The sequence below is a fragment of the Clarias gariepinus genome, chromosome 1 (assembly GCF_024256425.1).
Source record: "Clarias gariepinus isolate MV-2021 ecotype Netherlands chromosome 1, CGAR_prim_01v2, whole genome shotgun sequence".
NCBI classification, from domain to species: domain Eukaryota; kingdom Metazoa; phylum Chordata; class Actinopteri; order Siluriformes; family Clariidae; genus Clarias; species Clarias gariepinus.
In genome coordinates, this window is record NC_071100.1 from 38,011,243 (window position 1) to 38,036,100 (window position 24,858).

At 39.0% G+C, this 24,858-nt stretch overlaps 1 protein-coding gene across 5 annotated transcripts in view; it reads right to left on the reverse strand.

Moving 5' to 3' along the window:
- ctnnd2b (catenin (cadherin-associated protein), delta 2b) overlaps positions 1-24,858 on the reverse strand; it is a 77,880-nt gene that overhangs the window by 52,488 nt on the left and 534 nt on the right. For all 5 annotated transcript variants that reach the window (XM_053493877.1, XM_053493902.1, XM_053493893.1 and 2 more), the window contains exon 2: positions 7,778-7,890. In XM_053493877.1, the coding sequence (XP_053349852.1) occupies positions 7,778-7,890 (113 nt within the window). The remainder of the gene's footprint in view (positions 1-7,777; positions 7,891-24,858) is intronic.

Sequence of the window (24,858 nt, forward strand, 5' to 3'; positions counted from 1 at the left end):
GACCATTTTACCAGAAGCGCATCTGTGAGGTCAGACACTGATGTTGGACGAGAAGGTCTGGCTCGCAGTCTCCACTCTAATTCATCCCAAAGGTGTTCTATGGGGTTGAGGTCAGGCCAGTCAAGTTATTCCACACCAAACTCACTCAACCGTGTCTTTATGGACCTTGCTTTGTGCACAATCATGTTGGACCAGGAAAGGGCCGTCCCCAAACTGTTCCCACTAAGTTGGGGGCATGAAACTGTCCAAAATGCCTTGTTATGCTGAAGCATTAAGAGTTCCTTGCACTGGAAATAAAGGGCCGAGCCCAATAACTGAAAACAACCCAATATTAGTTCCAACCCACCGGTTCATGGTACTACAAAAGTACAACAGTCTGCAAATTTCATGCAACCTGACCATGAACATTAGGTGAAAAACAGCACTAATTGATTTCATTGATTGTTGGAAAGATTCATGATACCAACAATCTTCACAAGAGTTACTGGACCACAGCATCAAAGAATCACCTCCATTTTTTTTTTTACACTGGGGTTTGCAGCCTTCAACCAAACATTTTTTTTATGGAGGGCTGGCATCTATTAGATAGATGAACGAATGAACTGTGCATTTTCAAACGTGTTAAAAAAAGGTTTACTTTAACTCACCATCCTACTTTTGAAACCTTTTATCATGGCCTTGATTGTGCTTAATGGTATTTTTAACTGCTTATGTAGTTCATCTTTTTAACTGTTGCATGGCCTTTGCAGCTCAACAACTATCTGTGTCTTTTGTGTGGGATGCTCTTTTTCTCCACTGTATAAACTAGATTTTATATGATGCGTGAAATCTTGGAATTAGAGCTCATGCGAAAGGAAACAGTAAACGATCATGAAAACTGAGAGCAAAACAACTTTTTCAAGGATAATATCTGTAATTAATTAAACTTCTTTTAAGGACTTGTTAATAATTATCTTTATAAAGATAATATGTACTTTTACTGCCAGCGCCCCATGTATCCAGATCCACTGCGACCCTGACCAGTCTAAAATGGCTACTGGAAATAAATGAATATACAGTGCATTGAAAAAGTATTCACACCCCTTGAACTTTTTCACATTTTGTCACGTTTGTTACAACCACAAACGTCAATGTATTTTATTGGGATTTGGAGAGGTGACTTCTGAAGGCAATGGGTTCCACTGGGGTTTGAGAGTAAAGGGGGCTGAACACAAATGCACACAATGATTTTTATTTGTAAACTGTTTATCATTTTCCCCCCACTTCACAATTATGTGCCCAATAAAATACATTAAAGTTTGTGGTTGCAACCTGAAAAAATTCCAAGAGGTACGAATACAGTACATGTTCAAGGCACTGTATGAACAAATTATGGTTCGATGAAAGCAAAACAGTTTTTCCGATTGTGCGATCTGAAGGACGTACCATTTACTGGTGCGAAACAGTTTCATGTCATACCGTCCTATATGCAGGACAGGAACAGTTGGTTCGAACAGTTGGTCCATGCGGGTTTGTCTCACGGCTTCTCCGGGCATCGTTCGAAACCGTGGCACTCTACCGCAGCTCTGTCTCACGCCGCAAAAATCCTTCTCGCTGGCTGTCACATGGTAAGCAGGGCACATGCCATCACCCTGCAGTGATGTTCCAGCTGGCACGCTCTCGCTATGTAAAGCTATCAAACAACCACACAACCCACTCCTCCCTGTGTGTGCTGCCGACTCACGCTCTGCAAATCTCACATGCCACTGAAGGCTCAGCTTCAGATGTGATAATGAGCTGTTAAAGCAGCCTAATGTTAGAAGGCTTGTTTTTTTTTTTCTGGTATAACATTTGAGCATCATGCAATTTGTGCACAGTCATAAAAACCTAGATCTAGAACTTGCAGACATATTCCATTATTAAGTTTTATTTTTTTAATCAGTTTGAGAATCAAATATTTAAGAAGACGCTGTTCCTATTTACTGACAGTTTTTATTTTATTATAATCCAAATTATGCTATCTGTTCTGCTTTTATTCCTTGTCACCAAGTTTAATATTGTAGCCTACTAACAATATTTTAATGAATGCGTCTCGCACCTTTCTGTCTGTGAAACCCTGCTGTTCAACCCTTTTCACTATTCTGGCTGCCCCCTGTAGCAGGGACGCTGGAGAACTCTTGTCTCTTACACTGCCTTGCAGACAGACTGGGCTTAAATCAGCCATGTTAAGCTGAAGTCACTCAGCCTGGGCAGAGCCAGGCTTTCATCTCCTCTTAAACAACACCGAATGGCTGCCAAATCAATATGCTCTGTCTCCCCTCTTACTGTACGCCTGGCACTTAGTATGAGTCAGGCAGAGTGGCAGACAGTCTTAATAAGACTAATATCCAGAATGCAGACACCCCGGGGTACGCGAGCAGACAGGGGAGGATTTCGCGGAGCTTTTATTGCTCTCAGCACCTACAGTACTTTTGGACTTCAAACGCAGCACCCTTCAAACCTGTCACGTCCTCGGATCAATAGCAAAAAGCCTGGACTGTGGCATCTGAGTGACAAGGAGGATAAAAACTACAGTGTGCTAGTTTATGTTTGTGGCCATGTGTCTGCTCGATAGACATTTATTTTATATAGACTGCATACAAAATTATAAGGATTTATATCCTGCGGTGTGATATAGAGCTGACCTCTACTGTCAAACATCGTTGGGATCTGATGCTATCTATACATCAACTTGGCAGATAAATGCATCATCCAGGACATGCATAAAGATGTCAGTGGTATATTTTAGCTTTTTACATTTTAGCAGCTTAGGAGACTAACAAGGCCATACATTATTAATATACGCTAACAGTCAAAGGTTTGGACACACCTTCTAATCTCATGGTCGTTCCTGATGTTTACTTCTTTCTACGTTGTAATGCGTCCAAAAATATTCAATAATCTCCTTTGAACGGTTGATACTGAGATGTGTCTGCTACTTCTCCTCTGTAAAGCTTTCATAACGTTGCTGTAAATTGGTGATTTTTCAGGCTGGTAACTCTAAATTAACCTCTCCTCTGCAGCAGAGGTACGTTTCATCATGGTGCTTGATGGGTTTTGGAAATACACTTCACAATACCGTTCTTGCAAGAACTATTCCAGAACAGTCAACTGACTGTTCTGGAATAAAAAAAATGTCTTAAAAAAACATCTGGCTGTTATTTATCTGAGTTAATTATTTAATATCATATGTAGGGCTGTAGCTATCGAATAGTTTAGTAATCTAATCTAATCTAATCTAATCTAATCGAGTATTCTACCAAAAATTTCATCGATTAATCGAGCAATCGGGTAAAATGTCATTTTGCTTAATTAAACAGCAATGTTAAATATATAAGAGAAGCAAAGATTAATTAATTAGTTATTAATTAGTTTTATTTTAAGAAAAATCTACTTTTATCAAAAATAAACATTGTCATTATTCACGATACAAGGAATAGCTTATACCCCCATCTCACCTATGCGGTTTGACTCGCAGTGAGATGCAGTGTTAGGCACCGTTGCCACCGATTGCCCGCAGACGTTCCGCGAAGTTCTGCAAGGTCCGGAAGGTTTAAACATGTTTTTAAGGCAGCTTAAACATGTTTAATTTTTTGCGAGGTAAGATGGAAACGTAATCGCAGCGCCAAAACTCAAGTTGAATCATGATGAGCCCTACATCCAGCCCTACATCCGGGCCGCGTAGGTGAGATAGGGGTATTAAAGTTGACTGTGATAAATTAAGTGCATTACAGGGCCATACATTCCTATTTTAAAGCCTTTTTCGGATGCAAAAACTAAAAAAAAAAAAAAAAGGTATTTCATATAACTTTAAGGATAAAAAAAACTAAGGCACACATTTAAATAAATTATTATAGAAAAACACTGAGGTATGCAACTAAACCTTTAGAACTTAAAGCTTCAAAATCTACAGCTCAGACATAACATAAGCCTTTACTGACAATTTCTGTCATTTTCTCTTGCTGTTTTTTTCATCTCTTGGCTCGCTGATATTTGTATCGCTCCCATTCATTTTGCAGCCCGTAACAGAGTGCTTTATTAAATCAATTCACAGGTAACTGTTTGAGTCTTCTTCCGCCTTTTGGGTGACGTAAGCGCTTCTTCTTCGTTGGTGTTTACTGGCGGCTTGCATCCGGGAGCGCACTTTGTCAAAAACGCGCTGTCGACAAATAATTGCGCAAAAACATACTGCAAGCTTCTAAAATTAATTTAACGAAGCTTCGGACCAGAAGACTTTGCCTCAATAATTTTTTGTAATCGAATTACTCGATTTACTCGAGGAATCGTTTCAGCCCTAATAATATGTGTTATTTAATAGTTTTAAAATCTCTAGTATTCTTCTTGAATGTACAGTAGAAAATAGTGGTTAGCACTTTCGTCTTGCACCTCCAGGATCCAGGTTCGATTCCCGCCCCTCTATGCATGGAGTTTGCATGTTTTCCCTGTGCTTGGGTTTCCTCTGGGTGCTCCAGGTTTCCTCCCACAGTCCAAAGACATGCAGACTCGGCTAATTGGCATTACCACGTTCCCTACTGTGTAAATAAGCATGTGAGTGTGTGCATGTGTGTGCTCTGCGATGGATTGGCACCCCATCCAGAATTTACCCCGCCTCATGCCCTGAGTCTCCTGGGATAGACTCCAGGCCCCCATGACCCTGTATACAGGATGAAGTGGTATAGACGATGAGCGACTCCAAACTTTTGGCTAGCACTGTAGACTAAGAACTATTTTAACAATCTGCATTCGAATTTGAAGTTTTACATTTCAGTACATGTACTGGACATCAACCTTGAGCCATTGCAAACTTACCCTTTGCAGAGCCCTAAACAAATAGCCCAGCTTACTGTATGCACAAATGAACTTAAGCACATCAGCTTGCTCAGAGTGGAAAATGTTAATTACATCAGCCATCACTCTGAGAACTTTCCAAACGCCACCTATCTAGTCTCTCTAATTTCAACTTTTAGTAATAGGAAGCAAGCCAAAACACATATGAAGTTAAATCTTCATTCTTTGAAAGTCCTGAAGGTGCAGATACCTCATTAGAAACTGTATACCGTAATCATCTTGTTCCTGTCAACCACAGCATCCGCAATGCTGTCTGAGTGCTGAGAGTCGGTATACAGTGCGGGAGTCTGTTGGACTTTATCTGGCAGCAAAGCAGTCTAACAGCTTTGGCTTAATACACCCTCTCTGAGCTGAACTGAGCTGGGCTGGGCAGACACTGTTTAGGTGAGACAGCTCCACACAGTAGGATGAAGCTCAACAGAAAACTCGTACGAGCGGATGTTTGGGGCGTTGGCTCTGGGAGTCGCGGAGTCCGAAATTCAGAAATTACTAAACAAAAACTATACGGAACTTGTACACATCAACATGAAAGTCTTCTAATGGTCACATGACAGCATCTACCATGGTGCGACTGCTGTACTGCTGACTACAGTACATGATACTACACACTGCTGCCATAATTCAGGTCGAGTTTTTAAAAAAGGGCATTTTAAAGTGTGTATAGATTTTTTGACCACTTCTGTATTGGACCAACCTCTTGCAACTTACACATTCTCATATAAAGGACATGAAATCTTCCCCTGTCTACTGTATACAGTATATCCTGTGCATGATCCTTATATGAAGACTGCTAGGTGTAATACTTTGGCCAAAGGACATTGAATGAGTCCACAGTTGTCAGGTGCTGATGAAGACAAACAGTACAGCCAAAATACAGTAGAGTCCGGCTCTCAAGTGGTTAACTATTTCAAAAAATCAATCCGAGCAATATAGCGCAAAAAGCAGCTATGTGACTTCTTTACGGTGCCAGTTTCTCCATTTCTCAGCTTAAACCCCTTGTGGAATTTATGATCTGATGCCAGGTAGTTTGCCCTCAAGCTAAAAAGAAATAGTACTACAACAGATGCTTCCATAAACGACATTCTTCCTAATAGAACGAGAGGTAAAGTGAGGCAAAGGCATCATAAATATTTTCCCAGCATAATATTTTATCATTTTTTAAAAGATGTTTACCAACCCAGATTTTTAAAAATATTTATTCTAAAAAGCCTTTTAAGCTTAAAAAATTAAAGTCAACCTTTCTCGATTTTTATGCAGGCCACTATATGCTGTCTAATAAGACCATTAGATGTCATTTCATCACTTCAGATATGTTGCTGACCCTGAAAGCAAAGGATATGAAAGTGTAACACAAGTGTAATACAGTGTCACTAGTAAAAGCTAATGGGAATTTGAAACCACTGGATCTTGTAAATGTGGAGTGAATATATTTGCATAAAGCCAGCTTGCTTGTGGTTCTGAGCTGTTCGTCAAGTAATCTTGCATGACCCGCTAAGCCAGAAGGCGGTTCAGTGTCAATGTAAAAACCGTGGGGTTCATACAGTAACTGGAATGATGAGTCGGCTTTATCAAAGCTGTCATTTAAAGAAGAAGTGCAACTGAACTCCAAATAACAGGCCAGATTTGACTTAGATTCCTTCTCCTACAGAAATGAAGTGTTATATTATGAAACTTGGCGCGCACACACACACACACACACACACACACACACACACACACACACACACACACAAAGCAAATCTGCCTTTTATAAATAGGCCAAAAGACTGAGTCATTCTTTTTCGCTTTATCACGATGATTACTTGTGACTTGGGCTAAAATACAATTAATGACTTGCATGGCGAGCGCCAGATTAACATTTCCTCCGAACTAAATCTCATTCACGTGCTGAATCAGATCTTGTCAGCATCTTTTTTTGGAAGATGTTGAACATTATAACTGGATGCCTACAATGCGGAAGAAGCAGAGATTACTAGGAAACACTTACTAATTAGTTTTTTGAATAGAAGCCCTTCTTTTGTAAAAGTGTTTTCAGTGTCACTGAAACATTGTTTTAAACTATAAACGCAAAAAACAAGTCACAACACCAGGCAAACGTTTGGACACACCTTCTAATTCCACAGTCGGTCCTGATTTTTATCTCTTTCTTCATCGTTAAACATCGCTGAAGGCGTCCAAAATATGCAATCATTTCCTTTTTGATATTGAGATGTGTCAGGTACATTTAAACCTTGGATTGCGAGCATAATTTGTTCCGGAAGCGTGCTTGTATAACAAATATTAAAGCAAATTTTTCCCTATAAAAAATATTGGAAACTCGGATGATTCGTTCCACAACCTAGAAATAGTCATATAAAAAGAATAAATACAGAATATAAAGTAAAAATAAAGAGAAATAACCTGCAGTTTACCTTTGAAAAGAATTCCGACAGAGGAGTGTTTCCATTAGTATGTGTATGGAGAGGAGGAGGGAGGGGGCTACTGTATAGGACTAATTTCACACACACGCACTAATGCAAACACTATCCTGTCTGGAAACTTTTTTAAAAAGGAATCTCTGTAATGACACTCGCACATGCCCAGAACAGCTGACCTTCATGTCTTAAAACAACAACAACTGATTGAATTACCCAATGCCACATGTGTTGTTTTATACAGTAGTTATAGTTTATTTCCAGTATTGCTTTTAAATGTAAAAAAAATAAACCACAAAGCAAGAAACACTGAATTAATAGATGTGTCCAAAATTTTTGAATGGTATTATATTTAACAGCGTCATAGTGTTTAGATAGGACTATTTGTTGTAAGACAAAAAGTGTGTGAGTCAGGCTTTGAGACATGGTTCAGGAGGTTATGCGCCGAGGTTAGAGTTGTAGCAGCAAATAAATTTAGCATGCTCCAGTTCACCCACCTGATGCTGCTGACGCTCCCAGTCTCAGATCCCAGTTTGCATCGCTCCAACTGGGTTGCCACAATCTGCCGCTCGGCTTCCAGCTCTCTGGTCAGTCTCTCAAACTGTAACTCCTGCACGGCAAAAAAATAAAAAATAAATAAACAAATCAGACACAAAAACTCAGGAGTGTCTGACCTCGAATAGAATAATCACTATGTTAAATTGCTGTGTGTTTGTTCAAACTTGCAAGTACTTACTGTATAGGGACAGCAATTTATTGCTGACCTGTTTGTGTGCTCAAGTGGATATGCTTTAACCAAGGGTAATAAGAAAACCAAGATATCTAAGCAAAATAAAACACACGCACACAGATAAGAAATCCTTTTCTTAAAAACCAATGAATCCACTATGGTGCGCTGTAGTACTTTTGGCAACACTAAAAATTCATTTACATAATTTAAAACACTGCACTTTTAGAGGAAAATGGTTATTTGGAGTTTTTTTTTTTTTTGGATAAAGTGTTCTTAGCTTCTAAAGAGTGTTCTACATCCATCTATGGAAGCTAATCGCTCTGTTAAAAAAAAGGGACAAGGACACACTCTCGATTCAATCATTTTATTCAGGGAGCATGTACTACATTACTATAAAGTGATCACTTGCCTTAAAAAAGAACAATTTATATATAAAAGGAGAAAAAAAACCCGGTTTGGATTCAGTTTAACGTAAAAAAAATTCTGCTAAATAATAATAAAAAAGCTGAAGCCATTGTGGCAGCACTCAACATTTTTCCCTGTCCCATCCTAATTAGATATGAACCACATAATGTTTAATGACAAAGCTGTCAATGCCAAATCAGAGACGGAAATCCCAGTGCGCCTCTTTATTGTAAGCACAGTGGAAATCCAGTTAGAGAGAGATAGAGAGGGCAGAGTATACCAGATTCCAAAGCTTGCATGACATATACAGTACTGTGCTTCAGAACTAATATTTTCCTGCATCGGACTACAAAGTGCCTAAAGATACAACTTAAAAACTGGTGGTTTATGTAACAAACAACCTTACAGCAGCCTCATTTCCCCTCTCGTCTGTTCCATCCACTCAGCATCACCAGTATACTAATCAGATTCAGTTATGTATCGCGATTCTTTCTGATTTTAAAATATTTTTTAAAAACTATTTTTACATTTATAATAGAGATAAACCGCTGATAGGCCAGTAGCCAGAACGGTCTTCTTATCAGGCCATGACCGGTAATCGGATGATCAGCCTCAGGCATAAACGATTTTGTACAGGGCGCAGAAGCTTCTAAGTGGCGCAACAGAAACACGTTATATTATCAAAAATGCTGTCCATTAAAAGCCTCCAATCTGCATTTTTCTCTGTGAGCGAATTAGTCACTCATTACACTCACTTACACAAGTGCAAATTAGTTGAAAATCGCTTGCGTTAAAAGCCCCACATTAGAAGCCTCTTGACCCGCATGCTTACTATTAAGTTAAGCTTTGAGACTTTAGAGGCATGTGAGGCAGTAAAATGTCACCATTTCTTTATAATCCCACAGGAGTAACACTCTGAACTATGTACACATTTTTATCCAGTGTGATGGGGTGAATTATTGGCAAAGTTTGTTTAGAAATAATAATTGTGGTGGGGGTCAGAGATACTCAGTAAAAATTGAACATTTTTGTTTAATGTAAAGCTTAATGTTAACCTCTTGTATTTGAAATTTGTATTGTTTAAATACATGGTTTTTTTTTTTAAATGAGAAACCTAATGCTGTAAGTAATGGGCTACATTTAATTAATCATTTAAATTTTTATAGCTTTAAAATTATAACAAAATCAGGGAAAAATATAGTTTAAAAAATGTGATACTTGTATAATCACAATTTTAATCGAATCGGCACCTACTGTAAATATTGTGATAGTATAGAATCAAAAGGTGACTGGTGATTTCCATCCTTGCAATTTATGCCTTAAGTTAGATGGCTTTATGCTCGATTGATTCATAATTCACTGTATGGCTTAAAAAGCAAAAAAAAAAAAAATCTTAAGAAAGTGGTCAGGGACTGGACTTAAAATCAAAAAAGTCCTTCAGAAAGCCTGGAGAACTATAAGTCAGGGTTACATAAAAAAAAAGAAATTCAAGAAAATCTGGCTCTTTGAACTCTGTCTACAGTATGAAGAAATCAAAGGTGACTTAAAACCTTTTGCACAGTACTATACAGCATGTTGAAGGACAGCATGCCACAATATTACACTCATTCATGGCTCTATATCGCTTAATCCTGTATACAGGGTCGCGGAGGGCCTGGAGCTGCACCCAGGAGACCGGCACACATACAGTACATACACTCATTTACACACGAGGCAATTTGGGAACACCCATTAGCCTAATCTGCATGTCTTTGGACTGTGGGAGGAAACCGGAGTACCTGGAGGAAACCCACCAAGCACGGAGAACATTTGAAAACATGCAAACTCCGCCACAAAATTAGGAGAAGTGTACAACACTCACCTAAAATCATGCACACACAATGCTGTTTGTTATCTCACTGGTGTTATTTTACTTCTTTACGATTGTTACTGTTATTTAATTGTCACTGTTCCTGTTTTCTAATCCTCAGTTCTCAACATGGAGGTCAGAGAGAGAGCGAGAGAGTGAAAGAGAGAAGGGGGGGGTATGGGAAGGAGATGAAAAGTGATAAAGCAAGAGTGAAATAGAAGAACCGATTAAATCTGTTCATTTTGCGACAAGATCCACCCCTTTGCCCTAGAGTTTGGTTTAACAATGCTTTACAGGCTAAACTATTGTTAAATAAAGTTTATTATAATAAGATATCCAATAATCATTTATGTAAACGGTACAACAGATGAAAAGGGGGGAAAAGAAGCCCGGCACATAACAGCGCTACTTTTTCAACCTGCCTTGGTGAGACTATGGTGGACACTATGCAATAGATTTGGCTGCTAAACACACCATCCATCCATCCTTCTATCCATCCATCTATCCATCCGCTCTCTTTCTCTCTGCCGGCACTTTAAGTGTGCTCGGGAATTCATCACCTGCTCTTCTGGGCAGGAGCCCAGATGAGGGCTACAGAAATGTCCATTCAACTTCTTAAACAAGAGGGCTCTATACATGCACACACACACACACACACAGACCACTGCAGAACTGGGATAACCTACACCAGTGAGCAATGTGCATGGTAATAAAATGAAAATACAACTTTAACAGTGATTTCAGTTAACTATTTTTGTAAAACAGTTATATCGAGATTAGTTTTTATGTTTCTCTTTATTTGCCCCCAACACCAGAGGAGGAGCAGGAGTGGGGTTAGTTTGCATGAAAGTGCAAGATGCATCAGCGCCTGCGATACAAAAGATCAAGGTGAAGATGAAGACAAGCGCGCGACTTTATCAGAAGCATGCATGCATTAGAATCCATTACTCCTGCAACCAGGAACAAGGACAGACACCGCGCGAGCGTGAGCGCGTGCTGCTTCTTCTTCTTCTTCCGCGCGCCGCTAAAGTAGCGCCGATGCACCTGTTGCGGATTGAAACCCAGCCGCCGCTTACCTGCGCACGGAGCACGCGCTCCAGAAACTGCCGGCGAGGAAAAAATAATCCAGCGAAGTGCAGCACACAGACATGCCGTCTCTTCCGCACACTGCTTTTTTAACATCCACTTAACAAGAGCGCGGCGCGCAGAGCGAGCGCGAGAGGACGTGCACAAAGGTCGCCATGGCAACAGACAATCTCCGAACCCCTTCTGCATTATTTATGCAAGGCTGCCTTACAAAAGACCCGCCCACCAGCGCCGGCATCGCCCTCCTCCTTTCTGACGCCATTTGATGGGGGGAAACAAGTGAAAAGTGCTTTAGAGTGGAACAGGAAGATTTTTCCCCCCAGGTTGAGAGAGCAGCTGCACTCTGTTCCATACTTCTCCTTCTCTCTCTCACTCTGTCTCTCTCACTCCGAGGCTGCTGAGTGCCTATTATGCCTCTGTGGCCTACAATAGCTGGCTCTCTGTGGCAGGAGCTAAGTAAATATAGCCCTCCATGCAGGAAGTCCAGAGGCAACGGCCAGTCACTGGCCTACAAATTATTGCAATTACTGTCACTTTTCTATCCGACTAACAAGACCCTTTAGAGACTAATGAGACCCTTAAGGTGTATAGGGGGAAAAATGTGATAAGAACAGAGATGTTCATCTGGCCAGGAAAGGTAGAGTCTAGCACAGTCCCTGATCCTGACCTGTTATAAAAGTGATGAGTTGAGTTGAGTTGAATACCTTTTATTTTTGAACTATCCAGGATGGCTTAACCCTGTCGCCTTGCACCCTTTAGGGTCCGGATTCGATTCCTGGCCAGGTTCGATTCCCGCCTCTGTGTGCATGAAGTTCGCATGTTCTACCCTTGCTTGGTGGGTTTCCTCCAGGAATTCTGTTTGGAATTCTTCACAGTCCGAAGACATTCCGATTATGCTAAAAATCCCCAAATTGGCCATTGAGTGAGAATGACAGTATGACTGTGTCTATGTGTGTATGCCATACAGTTGATAAACAGGGTGTATCCTGCCTCTTGCCCTAAATTTCCTGGGTTAGGCTCCAGGCTCACGACTGTGTATACAGGACAAAGCGGTATAGACGATGATGATGATGATGAAACCTGCTACCCGAATACTTACACCAATCAACCATATGATCCTAATATTGAGTAGGTCCCTCCTTTTAGCATCATAACATTATGTGTGCTCTAACACATTTCTATCACAATCAGCACATCTACATGTGCATCAGTAAGCCTTGCCCACCTGTGACGCTGTCGCCAGTTCACCGGTTTTCCTTCTTTGGCGTACTGACCACTTTAGTCCAGTAACGTCCTGCAGTTTTGGAGTTGCTCTGACCCAGTCCTCTAGCCATCACAATTTGGCCCTTGTCAAAGTCACTCAAATCCTTATGCTTGCCCATATTTTCTGCTTTCAACACATCAACTTTAGGAAAACATGATCACCTGCTGCCTAATACTGTATATCCCACCGATTTTCAGCTGCCATTGTAACGAGATATTGAAAATGTAGCTACTGTGAGCCAAACTTTAATGGTTAGACAACTAGGTCAGAGCAATTCCAAAACTGCAGCTTTTATAGGATGTTCCTGGTATCAAGTGGTCAAGACTGACCAAAAATGATCAGAACACACAGGTCATTACTGTTTTTCTGGCAAAGGGGGGCCTACTTGATATTAGGCGGGTAGTCATAATGTTATGGCTGATTAGTGTGAAGTTCAGTGTAGACATTTAGGAAAACAATTTAAGTAATCTCATTTCACCAGGGTTTTTATTAGTTATTAATAATTTGCCAAAAAACATGAATAAGTTGCCTTCTAATATAGACTAAACAAGTATTATTGGTTACAGTTATACAAGCTTTATTGATCACTTAGCAAAAAGACACAGCATATTAAACACTGTTCAATCAATACCGTTAACATTACTTGAGAAAGCTACTATAGATTTACTGTAACACTTTATTATAGTCATGTTTGGCTTTTTTCAGTTTCAAAACTTACAGACTTGGCCAAAAAGTGCTTTTTTGACCTCAAAACATTCCCCAAACTGGCTGTGGTGTATGTATGGGTGTGTGTGTAGAGTACTGTATGTTTGAGTTCCTCAAAGAAATTTAACTTTCCACATAACATTGGAGTAACATCAAAAGCAATTGTTACTTACCACCACATGGACAGATTAAGATTTATTGATATTTGGTTATTATAATTAAATTATTTTTATTAATTTTATTTATTAATTTATTGATCTTTTGTCACAATTGTATTATAATAGTCCACTGGAAACCTAATTTTAATATTTTTCTCTAAACTAGCTAGCTTGCTATAGTACACTGTAGATTTCTCAATGCCCCCTTCTGTGCCCCATGTTTTCTGTCTCCTTCTCAAAGTACTGTAATGCATTGATGCAGTTAATTCAGCCAATTATACTGACCATTCACTAGTACAGCTTTATATAAAAATATTGACTGTGTATTTTAAATGTACACCCTAAATCTATGGAAAGTGGGAGAAAAAATGTTTAGGTCATAAGTTATATAATAATAATAATAATAATAATAATAATTATTATTATTATTAATGATGATGATTATTATTATATATAATTATGACCTAAACTATTTTTCTGACACTTAATAATAATAATAATAATAATAATAATAATAATAATAATAATAATAATAATAATTTTTAATAATAATAATTATCTCTTTTTCTCTTTCTCCCTTTTTATCATATCAACATCTCTTGTTTTTTTGTGGTCAATGTAATATACTCATGGGAGTATACACTGAGATAAGTATACAGAGATTTTTATAAAATATTTTTAATACTGTAAATTAAATGTAGTTATTATGATGTGCAATCACTGAACAGTAAACTGATTAAGATTTGAAAACCGTATAAAGCTATTTTCTCCAATTATCCTGGCATGTCAGCAATTCCTTTGGCATCAGGTAATCAATTTAAAATTATTATGCATAAGTCATAATATTTTATGAGATTTTACATGAATGATGACAGGAGCTCAATATTCTATATCAATATATTATTTGTAAAAAAATACCTAAAAAACACCATGTGCTAGGTCATTCATATTATATATTAGTAGACTTATTTTAAAAATATATATTACATGTAATATATATATATATATATATATATATATATATATACAGTATGTATATATATATATATATATATACACAACATTACAATTATTTCATGCTGGTCAACAGTATTCATGTCAGATTACTGTCGGAAAACAGTATGTAACTCTATGAGCTATATGATTAGCAGCCTCTGAACACTGTCAGATCTAAAGGATCCCTGTCCTCCAAAGCCTGTTGACAGACCCTGCCCCCTTATTTGCAACCTACATTTAAGTGTATGTTCTTTTGAATTATGAACTGCCTATAAGCACTGTAGTATCAATTAGTCTTGAATTGATTCTCAATCCTTGGAAGCTTTTCAATTCTGTATTACTGTAAGTACTCACACAAAGGTGTACTTTAAAGGTTGTGGCTAATTTCAACGCCTTCTCCACCATATTGGTCAATCATATTCTATGAGGGGTGTTTAAGTCAAACCGGGACTTTGTGCTGATATAATAATGTGCAGAACACATTTACGAGAGTAAAAACTCCATTAATTTCTCAAAATAATCTCTTGATACACTAATAGACTTATTCAAGCGTTTCGCTAGTGCTTGGCTACCATCAAGGTAAAAAGATTTCTTAGTCAGTCAGGGCCATAATCAGACTGAATGTTTCATGTCTAAAATTCTGGTCTCCCAGGAACTCCTTCAATCACTTGAAGTAAGGTCAGGATATAATATGCAAGTGGTGTTTGTGAATGATTGTGTGTACAGTTCTCAGACAGATGCGTCTCTTGGCAATAACTTTTTCTAAGATAATATCTGCTGAATGTTTCCAGGAAGAACTGCAATGGCCTCCGAGCTAGCTCAGTCGAAATTGTGATTCATGGACGGCATTTAAAAAGAAATCGCACTATTCAAATGCTTCACTGTGGCTAAGAGTCCCATTACTGTTTTGTGCTTGAAGGCTTCTGTAAATGTTAAAAGATTTTATGCCTTCAATCACACGGAATTCCATCCCAAGTCCTGTTTTGACTTGAACGCAGTTTCTGCTAATCAATTTACAAGGCTTGTGCAGACATGCAATGCCTGAATTTCATAGAAAAACAATACAGGCATCACAGAATTGCACACTGACTTGGCACTGACTATCTTAAAAGACATTTAGACATTTTCATCTAGAGCAGAAAATGTCTGAATGTCTAATTCCAGCACTGTCTATATTGACTGTGGAACAATGCCAGTGCCGACACACTGACTGGCAGATTTAAATCCTGGCTAAAAGTTGATTTTGGCTCAGGTCCCACAGTATAAACAGCTGGTAGTCTGTAACCTCCTAGGCCCAGTGACAAGCACCTCAAGAAGCAAAACAGTATTCTGAATTGCTTTATAGACAAAGAATAATTTGGCAGGAAACAAGGCTCAACTGAAATCAATAATCCAGGAACTGAGACAGTGTGACACAATGGGTTGCACTTCTCAGCCACATGAGTTTCCAGTCATACTGATAATGACCTACTAGTTTTGTCACTGCAACTTCCTCGAAGTGTTTTCTATGATTTGCCTTCCTCAGTCAGGCACTTCAGTTTAAAGTCTATTTAGATGGTGTACACATACTGTAGGTTCCTCTGATAGCCAGTGCCATTACAATTCTGGTTCCCTTGCACTTTAAATAAGGAACCCTCCATCCAGAACACATCCACCCACTGTCTGACATTGTGACTCACAAGCTGACACTAAACTTTCACCAAAATGGATTGAACTGAAATGAAGCCAGACTCAGCGGCATGCGGCAGATATTATCGCACCTCACTGAAAAGTTTCAGCCAGACCGCTTCCAGGTTCTTTTGAGAATGCTTGGATGGATGATTATATCCACATCAGTAATTTCCCAGGCTTGCTGGAACTGCAGGCATTTGAAAGATTGGTCATAAGACTGCAACTGGACCCCAGACACCAAAGACCAAAATGTGTCTCAGTAAAAGAGGAGCTTCAGATGCCACAGGGGTATTGGGCTCAGGTGGCCTCCTGATGTAAGATACATCAACCAGATAAAGTTGAGGGCAGTCTGCTTTGCAGTCAAAAGGGATTAAATTACTGGTTGTGGTTCTCTAGGACATGATGCTCTGGCTTGCCACATCTTAAATGCCTGTTCCTCACAATTGCTGATTCTTCCTACTCTGTGCAGGATTCAGCAACTAGACCGTAACGCTCTCACGATGGAAGGCAATATCGTGGTTTCCACTGCGGGAGGTAGGAACGCTCTGGCAGCTCCCTCTCTGAGCAGATCAGCTGTCCCAAATGGACAGCCACCAGTTCACAGCAGCAAGTCTCCATCTACCCTACAGCTGTATATGGACGTTGTTGCAGTTCACCACCATGGATGGCATGTCTCTGGAGCTCTAAGGACACAATGCTGTCATTGGTCCCCAATGAGTCCTACTGGAACCCTTTAAGAGATTTTGTGTTAAAGTCTCTTAAAGATCCTCATTATACAGTACACTTATATGCAAAGTGTAAAGAAGCTGATGATTATAATTCACTGCTGAGAGTATGGAAGTCATCTCTGAGCACCTTTCAGGGTAGGACTGTCTCTCATGACATTGATGATTGGACGACACATATTGTATTATCAGGGTGTTATATACTGCCCCCTGGGTGGGTTAATACTGAAGAAAATACTTAAATGTTAGATAAGTACTGTATGTATAGTATATTTGGTCATAACTTTATGGAATAACCTTTTGGAACCTCCACAAGTTCAACAAGAAGGTTTTTGTTGGATCATCTCATAATAAGTGCACATGCAAACTAGCTGTTGCAATCCTGCTACAGAAGGAAAAAACAATAAAATAATGAGATTGATATTAAAGATAAAAATACATGCTATGGCTTAGGGGCATCATTGCCAAGTTCTACCTTGTGGACAAAGGCTGCGATGTAACTTTTTAAAGACCATACGATTATATAACCTACAAAAACAAATTTCTAAAGTTCATAAAGAAAGAGAACTTTAGGGAGCTTAAGGGAAGCGCTAAAATGCAAAAAAAAGTGTCTGTGGAAGAAGTTTCCTAAGCAGGGAAGGATTTATTTGGTAATGTTTGCTTTGTTAACTCTGAAAGGCAAGCAGGAGCTGCAAATCCCCAGCTATATCAGAGAAAGTCTTCTTTTAAAGTGAAGTATGAATTCTGGCAAGAAAATACAAAAAAAACAAGAAACGCTGTGGATCCCCCAAGATACCGTTAAGATAACGTCTATGAACTTTCCCACTCATTTGAATGTGATGGAACATTAAAAGGCATTAGAGGATTGAGAGCCACTTCCTCCAGGACTACCTCTGGCAAAAGCTATTTGTTTAAATCATTATTTATATCAGTTGTAAAGAACCGACTGCGAGTGACAATTTAAAAACCTGAACGCTGTAGAAAAGCCTGTGATTTGGTATTAGCACAGCTGCCATTAAAAAAACAAAACAACAACAAAAAAAAAAAAAAAACGCCTGCACTTTCCAAATTCATCCTCCCCTCACAAAAGCCTGCTAAAGTCCCGGGGTGTCTGACATTTGCTCAGTGTTATTCTGTTAAACCACCAATGGGGTACTGATGCCTGGGTAAGTGCATGTGCATCAGTCTCTTTAAATCATTTATTTAATCATTCATCCTTCATTTTCCTGAACTCACTGTATTGCTGATCATCTCCGTTTATAAAAATCCTAAATAGTGGTCTACATTTGATCAGCACATGCCCTCATATAAGACTGCAGTGACAGAACTAATGCGATCAGGCCACGAGCGAACCCTGCAGACAGACGACTACAGTAGGAAGTGGAAATGTAGTTAAAGGGAAGAACATTTAACGTGAAACGGGGTCATTATAAGTGTCGCCCACTTTTTTGATCACATAAACATGTGTACTAACCAGTGCATACTCAAGTACATACAGTGAGTCACAGCAGGGGAAAATATATTGCATTTACACACACACACACACACACACTGTATCTAAATATTTTGTATCGTTTAACATGCTCCTGGATACTAAAAAATACTACTTTTAACTGAAAGTAATATTATGGAGGTTTTATACAGGTCTTGGATATACAGTGTAGGTCTTTAGAGAGTAAAGGTCCAGACTAAAATAGAACGATGCCCTCTATTGGTTGAAGCTGAATACTTTTATAATAAATTATGTCAGTACCAAAAGTTATAATTACTTTTTGTTTGTGTTACAGAAATTATAATCCTAATGTACGGGTCACTTGAACTTTATGTATTTCAACTGTTCCATTATAACACTCGTGTGTGTGTTTAAAAAATAACGCAACTGGTTTGGCTTTTGTGGGTGGAAAGTTAACGGTTCCAATACTTTAGATTTTTGCCTAATTTGTCTAATTTTGAAGTAGTAATATAAATACTATAATAGTAATCGGTGCAAGGAACAGCCCATGTTTGTTCCTGGCTGGTTGCGACATATTTGAGAACCCTGAGTTTAAGTGACACCGATACAGCAACAGAGTGTGTGTGTATCACTCAGCGTGCACAGATAACCTTGTGCAGCTATAGCAGGAGTAACGAATTGTCCTTAGGATTCCTTCGCTTAACATATTGGTGGTATTGATCATAGCAGACGCACACTCTCATCTAGTGCTTCTTATATCATGAACGCCAGCCACGCTCATTTTTTTCCACCTGAGGCATCTGAAGATTGTGCCAGATCCAGCAGACAGAGGCCAACCCTGAGATGATCCTGTGACATCCAGAGAAGGACCACCTCCAGCTGGATTCTGCTTCATGATGGTTTGGAGCTACACATGCTGCTCCCGAGCTCCCAATGATCCAGACCCCCTCTGCCTTCTGCACCTGTCTGACTCATCCTGGGGCCAAACTGAAGTGTGTCGACTCTTAGACATCTTCTGTTATGTTGAACTTCCAGCTGCCTAACACAGTATGTCTTCGAAACAATTTCTGCTATCTGTTATCACTCAAATAAAGATGGGTTCCCTGTTGGGTCTGGATCCTGTCACGGTTTCTTCCTATTGCCATCTCAGGGAGTTTTTCCTCGCAGCTACCCTCGGGCTTGCTTACCAGTGACATTCTGAGCATTATGATTCATACACATTTTTCTCACTCATAAACATTTCCATAATTTTCTTTTCATTTCGTGAAACTGCTTCAAGGCAGTGACCATTGTTGAAATCGCTAGCTAAATAAAATTTTATTGAATTTAAAATTTAATAGCAAATCAGTTAATAAATTGAAGCGAATATGAACAGAAATAGGAACAGAAAATAGGAACCTGTCCATGACTAATGAATTGGGATGAATTTAAAGTAACGAAAACCAAAAAGCACATCGTTGAGCGGTGGGGTGTGGTTGAGAGACTGTATGGCTGACATTTTTATCTCTCTTCTCTAAAAACAGAGCTATTAGACTTGCCGATAGCAGCCTATGACGGTGGCCTACTTTACCGTTCCCCATGTCACTCCCAAACCCTGAGAGTGTGTCAATTTTTTTCCACCTCTCCTGTGGTTAAAAGTGGTAGAGCACGCTTAACAAGGACCAGAAGCGGAGTTCTTGTCATAATCAATTCCATCTCTGTACGGCTTCACATGTGTTTGAATAAGGCCTCGAGCCGTTCTGACATATAAACACGTGTCGTTTCTTACTACGGTAATAGAAAGGCATATAACAGGAAGAACAGCTACATATACTGTACATTCCCACAAACTTGTCATCCATAGATAGTGATAATTTATTACAGTGCCAACTGCAGAATGGGCAATGATTAACTGTGTCAATTAAGTGATCAGCTTAACCATAAATTGATATGGTCATCATACAGTATCTGTTACACGGACACACTGTTTCTGACTTACAGTAGTTCCTAGTTACAGGTTGTACTGTAAAAGCTTATGTGAAAAAAAAACCTTCAACAAACACACGACATTCTCAATGCAACATAAAGAAGGAACAGCTGTAAGTCTGTATTACTTTTGATTAAATTCCCTCTGAAAGTCAATCCTTTTGTATTTGCTAGACACTTAAGATGTCTGGGTTTGAGGTTAAAAGTTGATTATAGCTTTGATTACATGAACAATATTTCTTCAATCCTAATAAAATCAGTCTAAGAGATTCTAATAAGATGTGCATTTATGTGCTTTGCTCAAAGCATCTTATCAGAATCGAACTTTTTTGACATGCGCACAGTGGTTTCACCAGCTATGAAGCATTTAATCTGCCTGAAATGTATAGGTTAGGGTTAGACACTCTGTCTTTTAAGACAAATCCTGTCTTCTGCATTATGTTTCATTACATGAGTTCATTATCGGTTAGCTGCTTCATTGCATCTAAAATGCGAGGCAGTTTTCTGCCAGACACCAGAAGCCAGTGGAGGAAAGTCAGAAGCAAAGACAGGTAGGAGACAGTTTACCATAGATATCTTCCACAAAATAGATTGGTTGAACTCGCTGCACTTCCAGCAGATGCCAATGCCATGCTGACTAGCGCTAAAGCCATAGTTCATCAGTAACACTGAACTGAAGTGGTTTAAATTACAATTGACAACACTGTGCTCTTTCTATCATTTATACTGTACATACTGTATATACAACGATCAGCCATAACATTATGACCACTGAGAGGTGAAGTGAACAGCACTGAATACCAATTATATCCCAGCAAATCAGCAACAGTGTCATGGACACCCAAGGCTCATCCATGCCCAATGGCACCAAAGGTCTGACTCCACAGAAAAGCCAATGCAGCACAAATTGCCAAGACTAAAAAAAAGCCAAGACTGGTAATGATAGCAACACACCAGAATATCTGGTGTACCACAGGGCCCAGCAGTCAAAGAGCCTAAGGCCTCCCACCTTGCCTCTAAAATCCCCAGATCCCAATCCAATCAAGCACACATGGAATGCACTGGATAAACAAGTTTGATCCACGGAGGCCCCACCCCACAACCCACAGCAACCAATGACACCATAGCATACAACCAACACTGTAGCACCCCCCAGAGGCCCCGCGGAGCCCCGCCCCAAGAAGCCAGAGCCACTCTGGTGGCCATCTAGGTGGTTTTAAAGTTATGGCTGATCGTTACAGACCCCACTTGGTGTTAGTAAACGTGGGCAGAGCCTAAGTAAAGTGAAAAGAATTTCCTGAGCATGTTACCTAATGCAAGTTTTCTACACTCACTCTCCTGAAGCAGGAGTGTTGCTACTGTAGAAAAACCTGGTAGTACTTTTGGTATTTTGGTTCGTCCAAGTGCTATCTGGCACAGGATTCTACCCAACCTGGACATATATCTATTGTTTCTTTAGCAGTTACTTAAGGGGTCGGGTTACCAACTTGATGCCTAATAGGGAAATCTGGAAACGCCAATTAGCCTAACCTGCATGTCTTTGGACTATAAAAGGAAACCCACCCTGGAGGTGCAAGGCAACTGTCCTAAACACTAAGCCACCGTGGCACCCAAGGAAGTAGTACAAACTTAATAAATGCCCATTTTTACATTTTAACCCTCTTCCCGTTGTGCTTTTCGATATTTTTATGACACAGTGGAAACTTCATGGTCTTTGTCTCACTGTATCGGGGATCTAACACATAGCTATTGTTTACACAGTAAATGCTAACCCCTTCGACAGAAAGTTACATAACAGAGCAATCTGTTATCACTGTGACTATCACTGTGACTAGTGAGTAATATCCCTATTCAGGTCGCAGAGTTACGAGAGGAGTGACATAATGTTATTACTCTTAGTAATTTTTGATTAACATTAGGTGGCATGACAAAACTTTAGAGACAAACCAATAAGAGACTTTATTTACACTGACCTGCTATGAACTGTGCGATAAAAACACAAGCAATGTCCAATGATCACCTTTGTCCAATTCTTTTGTCTTATTGCATGGAACCAAAATTGATTTAAATTTTTTTACTGATGAAAAGTGATAAAACTTTGTTTATGATAAAACGTTATTGCGTTTCACTAAGTTTCTGTTTTTTGCTTGTAGAGAACACATAATCATGATGTAGGCTCTTAAAAAGTCTTTACAGTAAGACGTAAAAAGAATGCATTCTTGTAAAAAGAATTCCATCTCATATATGATTGCTTAGATGTTCACAGAGGAACAATCTTCGAGTGCAATGCGAGCCAATCTAAATTTAATAGCAGCTTGTGTTTAGCACTGTTAAATTCCATATCATAAAGATTCCCATCGAGACACGGTGTAGCTGCACTTTCGGCTGCTCTTTATAGATCTGATTTTGTTTTGGGCCGGACTGAACTTCTTCAGGCTACAAATAAGATCACAATGAGAGTGAGTAACAAAAATGGATTATTTAAAGAGGATACTTAAAAGCATTAAACGGCATATTAAACCCAAAAGCTAGTAATAAAAGGAACAAAATCACAGAGAGCTTAAAAGGATCTCTCTCCTCTGCATTCGCTCACCCAGGAACACATCTGCAGGCGTTTCTGGAAATTTGCCCAGGTGTCTGAAATTGTGAAAAATTAACTAGTGACAGTTATGTGGTGTCGTTTTGAACTAATATTCCAAAATTTCTAAATGTTTGACTCACTTATGAAACCAAATGCCTTTTATCGCGGTCAGAAACTGTTGTTATAATGGCAGCAGAGTCATTATAGCCAACACTGCAAGCCTTTCGAAAGCTAAGCCATTGCTTCAATTGTACTTTACAATATGGTGGCACTGCTCGGGCACTGGAGATCAGATCAAATGGCTAACATTTTCTTACTTAATAGATTATCAAAGGTTTACGCGACTCTCTCATTTTGATTGACAATTCATTCCAATTTCGGATCGAATCGGAAAACAACTAAAAGAAGCTGCATTAAAGACTTAGCTGCGGTATAGACGATGAGTGAGTGACTGATGTTCCAGGTGGCCAGATCGCCTCCCACCTCCAAAGTCGAGGGTTTGATTCCTGCGTCAGGTTTGTGTGCATGTTCTTCCCATGCTTGGTGGTTTCCTCCCACTGTCCAAAGACTTACAGATTAGACTAATTGGCGTTCCCACATTGCCAGTAGTGTGTGCGATGGATTAGCGGTATAGACAACGATTGTTCCAATATTTTTGTTCACGTATTAATTGGATGATATGCCACTGTAGGTACCATGTTTTAAGGTGGTTACATCAAGTTGTATAAACACCAACTCATATATTATATCTCATATGAACATCTCATATTCTTTTTTGTTTTGTTTGTTGCTTTTAGTATGGAGCAAAAAGGAAAGAATTGGCCTTGCAGTTCCAGTACTCTTAGAAGGGACTGTGTAGTTTACAAGTCAAAGTGTGTGTATAGGCTCGAATTGACCTTGACCTGACTTCCCTTTATTTACATAAACCATGCTTCTATGACACACATGTTTAAGCTGATAAACCCTTCCTTTATTCATTCACACCTACACTTACTGGCCACTTTTAAAGGAAAAACTGTATACCTGCTCGTCAACGTGGCATCTATTCCATTAAATGCATAATATAATCCAGATACAAGTCAACAGCTTCAGTTACTGTTCACGTCAAACCTCAGAATGGAGAAAAGAGTGATTTTAGTGACTTCGACCATGGCATGTTTGTTGGTGCCAGACAGGCTGCTTTGAGTATTTCAGAATCTCTTGGGATTTTCAGACACAACAATTTAAACGGAATAGTGTGAAAAAAATAAATTTATAAAATAAATGAAAACATCTAGGGAGAAGCAATTCTCAGAAGTCTAAATGCCTTGTTGATGACAGCATCAGAACAGAATGATCAGATTGGTTGGAGCTGAGAAGGAAGGATAAGGTAACTCAGATATACCTCTCTATGCAGCCATATGGAATGGAAAAGCACAAGACACATTATTGTAATTGTGGATGGGATAAAACATGCAATTTCCACTTACAGAACTGCTTGTTAACTTACAATCTTTAGTTTTTGCTAAATTTTAGAGATTATGGTGAAAATCACAGAAGATCACACCTTTCCTGTTATACTGAAATTTCACCTCTATACTGTAGCACATAAATACGTAGGGGTCCTAAAAACGTATACACACTTCAACAGCTGTTATTATGCCCTTTTTCGATTGAATTATGTCAGTAACAAATATGCCAAGTCACCAATATAAAAATTTTTACCTTTACATTTAGGCATTTGGTAGACGCTCTTATCCAGAGCCACTTAAAAAAGTGCTCTGAAGTTTCATTACAATCTTTGAACCTGTACTGCAACTCCATACCAATTTTATGCTTTGCGCTGCTGGCACATAATTGTCTAATTGCATAAATTAACAGAGATAAAGGAATTCATATTATAGCAGCAAATATTCAATTTTATGCTTTTACAATATTTAAACCATTGATTTATTCATCTTTAATTTATGCAGTAAAACCTATCGTGTGAACGTTCGGAATAAAGCAGGAT